General features: G+C 47.5%; 1 protein-coding gene across 1 annotated transcript in view; it reads right to left on the reverse strand.

Annotated features, from left to right (window-relative positions):
* Window positions 1-349: 349 nt before the first annotated feature.
* LOC133610216 (vesicle-associated membrane protein 8) overlaps window positions 350-10800 on the reverse strand; it is a 14436-nt gene continuing 3985 nt past the window's right edge. Inside the window, exons 2-3 of the mRNA XM_061966337.1 lie at window positions 1233-1397; window positions 350-1153 (exon numbers count right to left, since the gene is read on the reverse strand). Coding sequence (XP_061822321.1) covers window positions 1016-1153; window positions 1233-1397 — 303 coding nt within the window. The 3' untranslated portion in view covers window positions 350-1015. The remainder of the gene's footprint in view (window positions 1154-1232; window positions 1398-10800) is intronic.

The following is a 10800-nucleotide window of genomic DNA, read 5'->3' on the forward strand; positions in this document are numbered from 1 at the left end:
CTTGACGAAATACTAAGTCAAGTATTTCATATAAATATATATATATATATATATATTTATATGAAATGCTTGACTTAGTATTTCGTCAAGTATTTCTTATACATATATATATACAGTATATGAAATACTTGACTTGGTGAATTCTAGCTGTAAATATACTCCTCCACTCTTAACCACGCCCCCCCACATCCCCCGCCCCCCACCTCCTGAAATCGGAGGTCTCAAGGTTGGCAAGTATGATAGTGGGTTTCAGCCTGGACAAAAGTCCGTATATTAGCAAAGGTTTGTACACTTTGAACACAATATAAAGTGCCATACAGTACTGTATATCAAGCAAACATAACAAGGATGAATCAACATTCTCTTTATTAAACAAAAACAACAAGCCAATTTGCTACAGAAATCCCTTTGGTGCCCTCACAAACGATCAGAAATCACACACATCCTTAAGTTTAACAACCATATTAACATCAGCACAGGAAGATGGAGAGAAGAAAAGGGAACGAGAGGTAGCGTCTTTTCCTCCGCGGTGAAATAAGTCTGCTCTGGCATCTTTTTCCAGAAAACTGTCAAAACTTGCTCGCTTCGTCAATTCTCCCATGCTGGTGAGCTCCATTAATGTACTCCCTTCTTTCCGCGCCTGCTTGTTGAGTTTCGGGAAGTCAGCAAAATGGACAAAATATGACAAAAGGCGTAGAAACGCTGAAAACCGGTGTTGAGACATGACGTGAAAAGCTGCGCCCTGCTTTTCTTATTTGCAGTCGGAACACAGAATAAACGTTGGCACACAGAGGCACAATTCGCTCCATCTAAAAGGGTGTAAACGGAAAAGTCCGCAAATGTCGCGGTTGGTAAATGAGGGTTCCACTGTACACACACATGGATAATGTATCCAACATAGGCAAGTGTGAGAAACCAATAAAACAACATGGATTTCTGAACCTTGGTAAAAGAATTCATTTAGTGGGAGAAGGTGGTGTGGAGTGTTTAACAATCAGTTTGTGCGGTGATTGAGTTAAATAACATTGGTAGCAAAGAGGATGATGAGGATGAGGACGACCAGCACGACCACGCCGATTATGATCATCATTTTGATGTTCTTCCACCAGTACTTCCTGGCCACCTGCGTGGAGGTCCTTTGGAAGGAGTCGGCCTGGTGGGAGAACACAATATTCAAAACAAAGGGACAAAAGATATCTTTTGAAATGGCGTAAACGAGCGTGGGAACTCGCCGAGGCCTGCAGGTCGTCCGTCTTGCCGATCAGGTCGTCCAGTCGGTCGCCTCTTTCCAGCACTTTGTCGATGTTGTCTCTCAGGATCACCTTCACCTCGTTCACCTGACCCTGCACCTGGTCCAGCTTGGGAGCCGAGCCGGACGGCTGGAAGTTTGGGTTGTCCTGCCACATGTTCAAGAGATCTTTTTCAAAAAAAGGGCTGGGGTTCTTGTGCGTACTGAAGACCGCTTCTTAAGAAACCCTCGCGGACGTTTTTCTCTTGGACAGAACAAACAAGCGTGTGTTCTTACACTTCTTCAGTCTTTAAGAAAACATGCATGGTTTAGGGCAGATCTGGGCAAATTAAGGCCACCGGACATTCCCAAATACTTTTTTTTTTTTTTTAGATCTTTAAGATGGAAAGTGTAGCTGCCATTATGATGTGCAGTGATGTTTTCTAATGACCGGAAGTCTTCAACTATACCAGGGGTCGGCAACCCGCGGCTCCGGAGCCGCATGCGGCTCTTTGATCACTCTGATGCGGCTCAGCAGCTTACTTGCTGAACCCCCCGATTTTCCCGTGAGACTTCCGGATTTCAGTGCCTCTCGCAGAAAACTCCCGGGATTAATATTCACCGATTTTCACCCTTACAGCTATAATAAGGGCGTGCCATGATGGTACAACATTTGGCGCCCGCTACAATCTGTATTAACAGCGTGCCAGCCCAACATTTAACATAATATAATAATAATAATAATAATACCTGGGATTTATATAGCGCTTTTCTAAGTACCCAAAGTCGCTTTACATGTAGAACCCATCATTCATTCACACCTGGTGGTGGTAAGCTACTTTCATAGCCACAGCTGCCCTGGGGTAGACTGACGGAAGCGTGGCTGCAATTTGCGCCAACGGCCCCTCCGACCACCACCTATCATTCATCATTCAATTCACCGGTGTGAGTGGCACCGGGGGCAAAGGGTGAAGTGTCCCGCCCAAGGACACAACGGCAGCGATTTTTGGATGGTACGAGGCGGGGAGCGAACCTGCAACCCTCAGGTTTCTGGCACGGTTGCTCTACCCACTACGCCATGCCGCCCCGTACATAATATACATCTTCTGCTTGCACACATACGTGACAGCAAGGCACACAGCCAAACAGTCAAAACAACTTTAAACTTTCAAAACAACTTCAACACTCTTACTAATAATGCGCCACACTTTGAACCAAAACCAAACAAGAATGACAAACACATTTCGGGAGAACATCTGCACCTTAACACAACATAAACACAACATAACAAACACCCAGAATCCCATGCAGCCCTGACTTTTCGGGCTACATTATACACCCCTGCTACCACCAAACCCCGCCCCCACCCCAAGCCTGCTCCCTCACACATCAAGCCCCCCCCCCCCTATGTGCGTCAGTTGAGGTGGGCGGGGTTTGGTAGCGGGGGTGTCTAATGTATCCCGGAAGAGTTAGGGCTGCATGGGATTCTGGGTATTTGTCCTGTTGTGTTTATGTTGTGTTACGGTGCAGATGTTCTCCCGAAATGTGTTTGTCATTCTTGTTTGGTGTGGGTTCACAGTGTGGCGCATTATTAGTAAGAGTGTTGTATGCCTTGCTGTCACTTACGTGAGCAAGCGGAAGCCCCATTCAACATGTGGCTGATCAGGCACGCTGATTGTAGTGGGAGCTATATGCTGTACCATCACGGCACGCATGACGCTGACAAGCGCTATTAAATTAAAACCCGCGTGCCGCACCAGCTTAAAAATTCCATAAAAAGGTGTGGGCAGCGTGTCTGAGACCCCTGGTTTATACATAGCACATAGCAAAAAATAAACTTTGTATGCAGTGTTATTTCATTTAAAATTTCAAAATTTTTTGCGGCTCCCATTGTTTACTATAATTTGTGAAACTGGTCAAAATGGCTCTTTGACTGGTAAAGGTTGCCGACCCCTGAACTATACAAAGTATTTCAATGGTTGGAATCTGCGCTTTTGCATGATATACCAGTTACTATGGTCATCTAATTAGTTACTATGATCATCTAATTACTTACTATGGTCATCTAATTACTTACTATGGTCGTTTAATTACTTACTATGGTCATCTAAGTCACAGCCGCTCAGACGAGGCACCAAGCAGTGTGGGTGGGGAGCGTTTCCACAGTGTTTCCAGAGCGGCCAGTTTGAAATGTGGGTGTCAGGGACAGATGCGGAAGGAGATTTTTACAACAAAGTTCTAAAACTTAGTGATAATCAGATTGTAGGTGGGTTTATTTTTTACCCTTCGCGTTGATATTTCGCTGTGTTTGTTGCGTTTTGCTTGATTATAAACAATGTCAATGGCGAGGGGGTGTGACCTTCATATGTTGTCAATATTCAGTATTTTATCCTTCATAGTTAATATTGTAAATCCCACATTCTTTATTTACATGTGCATTCTCATTCAGTAAAAAAAATGTAAAATTATATTCCGTTTTTTTCAGGCAGTCTGTCATAACATTTTTAGCATTCAATCAAGAGTGAGGTTTTGTGTTAGTCCATCCATCCATCCATCCATCTTCTTCCGCTTATCCGAGGTCGGGTCGCGGGGGCAGCAACCTTAGCAGGGAAGCCCAGACTTTCCTCTCCCCAGCCACTTCGTCCAGCTCTTCCCGGGGGATCCCGAGGCGTTCCCAGGCCAGCCGGGAGACATAGTCTTCCCAACGTGTCCTGGGTCTTACCCGTGGCCTCCTACCGGATGGACGTGCCCTAAACACCTCCCTAGGGAGGCGTTCGGGTGGCATCCTGACCAGATGCCCGAACCACCTCATCTGGCTCCTCTCCATGTGGAGGAGCAGCGGCTTTACTTTGAGCTCCCCCCGGATAACAGAGCTTCTCACCCTATCTCTAAGGGAGAGCCCCGCCACCCGACGGAGGAAACTCATTTGGGCCGCTTGTACCCGTGATCTTGTCCTTTCGGTCATAACCCAAAGCTCATGACCATAGGTGAGGATGGGAACGTAGATCGACCGGTAAATTGAGAGCTTTGCCTTCCGGCTCAGCTCCTTCTTCACCACAACGGATCGATACAGCGTCTGCATTACTGAAGACGCCGCACCGATCCGCCTGTCGATCTCACGATCCACTCTTCCCTCACTCGTGAACAAGACTCCTAGGTACTTGAACTCCTCCACTTGGGGCAGGGTCTCCTCCCCAACCCGGAGATGGCATTCCACCCTTTTCTGGGAAAGAACCATGGACTCGGACTTGGAGGTGCCGATTCTCATCCCAGTCGCTTCACACTCGGCTGCGAACCGATCCAGTGAGAGCTGAAGATCCTGGCCAGATGAATCCACCAGGACCACATCATCTGCAAAAAGCAGAGACCTAATCCTGCAGCCACCAAACCGGATCCCCTCAACGCCTTGACTTCGCCTTGAAATTCTGTCCATAGAAGTTATGAACAGAATGGGTGACAAAGGGCAGCCTTGGCGGAGTCCAACCCTCACTGGAAACGTGTCCGACTTACTGCCGGCAATGCGGACCAAGCTCTGACACTTTAGTGTTCCTAAAAATCAGATATTCCGGCCCCCAGACACATTTTTTTCCTCTAAATTTGGCCCCCCAAGTCAAAATAATTGCCCAGGCCTGGTTTAGGGTCTCAAATTGGACTCCACTTTTTTAAAAACCATGACAATTTGGCCTTTCACAGAACTTGCATACCTTTTTGTCAACGTCAAAGGCCGTGAACCTATCGCATGTATTTTTGTAGACTTCAAAAACGCTTTTTGAGTCTTCAACAAACTAACACTTTAGGCGAACCCGGGGGTCAAATCGGGTGCAGGAATGTCACCATACTGGCACCCGAGTTCAGTTCAAAACTTGGTAGACAAACTTCTTTGCTGCAAATTCCTAAAAAACAGGATCAAATTCCATCTGATTTACTGAAAATGTTGTCTGATTACAAGAAAACTTGAAAAGTTCCTAGAAAGGAACTTGGACCACAAAAACTTACAAATCTTTTCTATTTATCCAAACTTGTGATTGACATAATTGAGGCGTTCCTCAAGGCGCCCATTTTCCACGGAATCTGCATGCTTCTTGGAAACATCAAAAAGATTTTTCTCTTTCTCGTATTTTGCAGCGGCCAGAGCTTTGTCAGGCTTTCCTGTAGATCACTTGTGTGGTCAGAAGCGTTGAAAATATGTCCCAACTCCTCCCTTTTTGTTGTGTAGCTTTGGGCAACGGCTTTGAGCTAGCATTTAGCTAGTTAGCCCCCAGCTTTTCGGCACTTTCGGTTCGCTTATTTTAGCGAATCTGTGCCTCCCGCCAGGCAGAGTTGAAGTGGAATATGTTAGCAAGATGTGTTGATGCTGTGATCACAATCACTAGTCGGGGAAATTACAGTTTTGGGTCAAAAGTGTATTTATAATATTAACAAGCTGGTTATATTTCTTATTCCACATTGTAGCGACCCCACCTGGGATCCTCCCCCGGACGACCTTAGTACTCAAGTCAGTTGTAGATTCTCCTGCACCAAGAAAGTCACTATGTATAAAATTGAGTCTTTCCAGGTCTTGCTTAGCCAGGAACGTCTTTTGGAATGTCACAACTGTCCATCAGTTTGTCCACCACAACTCTGCGTGATTCATCAGTTTGGCTGTGACCGACACGCAGCCCACAGACACAACACAGATGTTCATCAAAAGTTACAAGTTCCTATCAGTGCAGCTACTTTGCAGACTGACTCTCACGTGGAGCAACAGGACGTTTCACTCATTACCAAAAACCTTAGGACCACAGGCCTTATAGTAGCGGCGGACATAAGTCCAGTCAGGCCAAAGTTTTGGGTCCTACATGTCAACAAGAGTGTTCCATTCAGCAGTAATGTGAATAGAGCCACACCTCCTACTGGCAGATTCCATTTTACGACACGTCACTGTTCCATTCTTCCATGTATGGGACAAATATTCCCGCAGCGTGTCAGCATCCAAAGTCGGAGAAAATCGAGTGGAAAACACTTTCACTAGCTTCGTTTTGACCAGCCCAATGTTGGTCTCGGTACCATCCATCCATCTTCTTCCACTTATCCGAGGTCGGGTTGTGGGGGCAGCAGCCTAAGTAGGGAAGCCCAGACTTCCCTCTCCCTAGCCACTTCGTCCAGCTCCTCCCGGAGGATTCCGAGGCGTTCCCAGGCCAGCCGGGCGACATAGTCTTCCCAAGGTGTCCTGGGTCTTCCCCGTAGCCTCCTACCGGTCGGACGTGCCCTAAACATCTCCCTAGAGAGGCGTTCGAGTGGCATCCTGACCAGATGCCCGAACCACCTCATCTGGCTCCTCTCCATGTGGAGGAGCAGTGGCTTTACTTTGAGCTTCTCCTGGATGGCAGAGCTTCTCACCCTATCTCTAAGGGAGAGCCCCGCCACCCGGCGGAGGAAACTCATTTCGGCCGCTTGTACCCGTGATCTTGTCCTTTCGGTCATAACCCAAAGCTCATGACCATAGGTGAGGATGGGAACGTAGATCGACCGGTAAATTAAATGATAAATGGGTTATACTTGTATAGCGCTTTTCTACCTTCAAGGTACTCAAAGCACTTTGACAGTATTACCACATTCACCCATTCACACACATTCACACACTGATGGCGGGAGCTGCCATGCAAGGCGCTAACCAGCAGCCATCAGGAGCAAGGGGTGAAGTGTCTTGCCCAAGGACCCTAACCCTAACCCGCCCAAGGACACAACGGACGTGACTAGGATGGTAGAAGGTGGGGATTGAACCCCAGTAACCAGCAACACTCCGATTGCTGGCACAGCCACTCTACCAACTTCGCCACGCCGTCCCAAATTGAGAGCTTTGCCTTCCGGCTCAGCTCCTTCTTCACCACAACGGATCGATACAGCGTCCGCATTACTGAAGACGCCGCACCGATCCGCCTGTCGATCTCACCATCCACTCTTCCCTCACTCGTGAACAAGACTCCGAGGTACTTGAACTCCTCCACTTGGGGCAGGGTCTCCTCCCCAACCCGGAGATGGCACTCCACCCTTTTCCGGGCGAGAACCATGGACTCTGACTTGGAGGTGCTGATTCCCATCCCAGTCGCTTCACACTCGGCTGCGAACCGATCCAGTGAGAGCTGAAGATCCTGGCCAGATGAAGCCACCAGGACCACATCATCTGCAAAAAGCAGAGACCTAATCCCGCAGCCACCAAACCGGATCCCCTCAACGCCCTGACTGCGCTTAGAAATTCTGTCCATAAAAGTTATGAACAGAATCGGTGACAAAGGGCAGCCTTGGCTCAGTACCAGTTCCAATAATTCCGATATTTCTCTGCTCACGTCTGAGGTGAGCTTGCTTTTTGCTGGGTTTTGATGGTACAGGTGCTTTATGAGTGTCCCTTTTTTACAACCATGCTCCACTGTGCGGACTGCAGTTGCGACCGTGGTGATGTGAGGGCCACATCCAGAGGCGCCGGTCATTGCTGTGAGACGCGTTGGCGATCCCGATGTCCAGACCCCCGGAATGAGGATTCACGGCCGTGGACGATGACTCCTCCATCTGCCCCTGGAGTTCCTCTCATGCGGTACAGGGGACAGTCCGACGTTTGTTACCCGATGTCCACCGTGTCTCCACCTCCGTCACTGGGCAATCCATGTTTGCGACAATAGTCCTCAGGTTTCCACTTACTTCCGCCTGCAGTTCCTAAGCCTTCCTCAGGCCAGAGACTTCTTGGCTCAGCTGTTCCATTCGGCTGAGCTGCGCCGAGGCAACTCATGCAAGTGACGGGAAACAAACCGTGGGGTTTTGTCGCCACACTCATTTAAAACCTTGAAACTGTCAGGTTTGTCACTGACAGTTCAGTTAGGTTTTGGTTTTTCCTGTCAGCGCTCTTATTTTGGTTATTTCCTGATTATCTCCCTGAGTGCTTTGTCCCCTCAGCTGTGGCTGATTGGCACCTGGCCACACCTGGTGTCAATCAGCCAGCTGCTATTTGAACCTGCCTTCCTCTCCAGTCAGTGCTGGGTTATTGTCACTACTACCTGTCATAATACTTGTCGTTGTAGCTCTGTCTACTTTTGTTCACTCTGCTCATGTCATATTTTCTTCGTGTCACAGTAAGTGTTTTTGTTTCTTGTCGACAGTTAGCCTTTGTGCTATTTTAGTTCATAGCCAAGTTTCTTCTCCGCCTTGTGCGCGCCTTTTGTTTGTACCCTTTTGTTTGTCTTTTTTGCTATAGTGTTAAATTAAATCATGTTTTCCTGGACAAAGCCTGCCATCTCTGCATCTTAGGGTTCGCCACCAACATATTCTGACAGAAACTGGCTTTAATGTTATTTGTGTGCGACACATCTCAGTGTGCTATTAGGGCAGACGTCAAATAAAACTTGCTTGGACTCCTCAATCCACGTAGATACAAATGATTTGTTGCCAGCCAAACAATTTCATCATGGCTTAAAGTCTTCATTTTAACCCAAGATGAAATGTAAAAGTTCATCTTCAACTATCACTTTCCCATGATCTGTTTTGTATATAGTAGGTTTTGGGCGATGGCACACTGAGCTGAGAGCTGAGCCTCCACCGCCAGCACCTGCCACCATTTTAGACCTAATGGTCATGAACACAGAAGAACATTTAGTCTTCAACTATCCCCAGGTACGTTTTCATAACACTATTGTAACCCTGACATTGACACTGACACGTCTTTTTTGGTAGATGTGACAATGCACATGAATGAACATAAAACATGTTAATGTGCCAGATTGTAGCCAAAGGCCAACGTCTATCTGTAATCTTGATGTTGTAAACAAAAAGGTCCATAAAATGTGGAACAGCGCCAACACAACACAACACAACTCTCAGATGCAGAGCTTCTTGGTGCGATACAAGAAGGTCCTAGCCTTGTCCCGATACCAATATTTTGGTACCGGTACCAAAATGTATATCGATACTTTTCTAAATAAAGGGGACCACAAAAAATGTAGTTATTGTCTTTATCGTAACAAAAAATGTGTTTATTATTGTAATTTAGTCCTTAAATAAAATAGTGAACATACTAGACAACTTTGTCTTTTAGTAGTAAGTAAACCAGTGACGTGCGGTGAGGTTGATGGCTGGTGAGGCACTGACTTCATCACAGTCAGAGTTACAAACATATGAACTAGAGATGCGCGGTTTGCGGACACAACCGCGGAGTCCGCGGATTATCCGCGGATCGGGCGGATGAAATTAAAAAAAACTAAGATTTTATCCGCTCGCGGGTCGGGTCGGGCGGATTAATTTTTTTTTTTTTTTTTTTTTTTTGCGGGTGGCAGTTAAACCAATTCGGTACATAGTTAAATGTTGTTACCCACATACGAAAAACGAGCAGGCACCTGCTACATATGCCACAACAGAAGAAAAAAAAAAGAAAAGAGATGGACACTTTTACGGAGCGGAGAAGGGACGCCTCGCCGGGGTCCGGGACCGAGGCCCCTTCCCCCGAGAGGGCCCCACCGGGAGCCGTAGCTGAGGCGATCCGCGAGAAGGGCCCGACGCACGTCCAGGGTCACTACCGCGCCCACCGCACCGACACCCCGCCTCGTCCGCTTTCGCCGCGGCCGGCGTCACGCGCAGCAGGTAAGCAGCTTACCTGCCCGCCACCCCCGTGGCCGGGGGCTCGTAACATGGGTCACTCCGCGCGCTCCGCCCGCGCAGCTTACCTGCTTGCCACCCCTGTTGCCGGGGGCGCGTAACAGGGGTCACTCCGCGCGTAGTGCGCTCATGAAAGGGGTGGGGCTCACCCTGGTTGATATAGACAGCAGGACGGTGGCCATGGAAGTTGGAACCCGCTAAGGAGTGTGTAACAACCCACCTGCCGAATCAACTAGCCCTGAAAATGGATGGCGCTGGAGCGTCGGGCCCATACCCGGCCGTCGCCGGCAGCGAGACGCGCTTGGAGGTGCGCTCAGCGCGGCTCCCATATGATTGCGCACTGGTGTGCGTCTGGGTCGTGACAGCGTGGCACGCGAATGTCTGTGCATTGGATCAGTCTCCTTTCTTTAACAGGCAAAAGCTTTATAACCTCACCATACCTGCCAACTTTTAAATCAGAAAAACCTAGTAGCCAGGGTCCAAGGGCCGCAGGCCCCGGTAGGTCCAGGACAAAGTCCTGGTGGAGGGTTCAGGGCTTCGCCCCCCGACGCAAAATGACTATTAGCATTCAGACAGGTTAAAATGTTGCTAAAACCATCACTTTTCTATCAGTCACAGTGACTTTTCAAAACAAAAATATTACAGCAAAAATCATATGGGTTGATTGACATGTTTGTTCTGTAAGCTAACTTCAATAGTTTGAAATTATTTTGACAGTTAATGCCAGTTATCCTGTCAACCTTTCACAAGACTTCAATTTGTTAATTGAAAGTATAAATAGTATAAACACTTTTTACAGTATGTCGTGCTGTGAAATACAGCCGACAGGATTGTGCATGCATGGTGCAGGAGAACAAAGGACTTCTTTCATTTAAGGTTTGTGATAAACCATCAAACTCATTCGTTAAAAGGACTCTATAGTAATATAAAGCGAATTTTTCTGGACATTATCA

Source organism: Nerophis lumbriciformis, linkage group LG11, assembly GCF_033978685.3.
Source record: "Nerophis lumbriciformis linkage group LG11, RoL_Nlum_v2.1, whole genome shotgun sequence".
NCBI lineage: Eukaryota > Metazoa > Chordata > Actinopteri > Syngnathiformes > Syngnathidae > Nerophis > Nerophis lumbriciformis.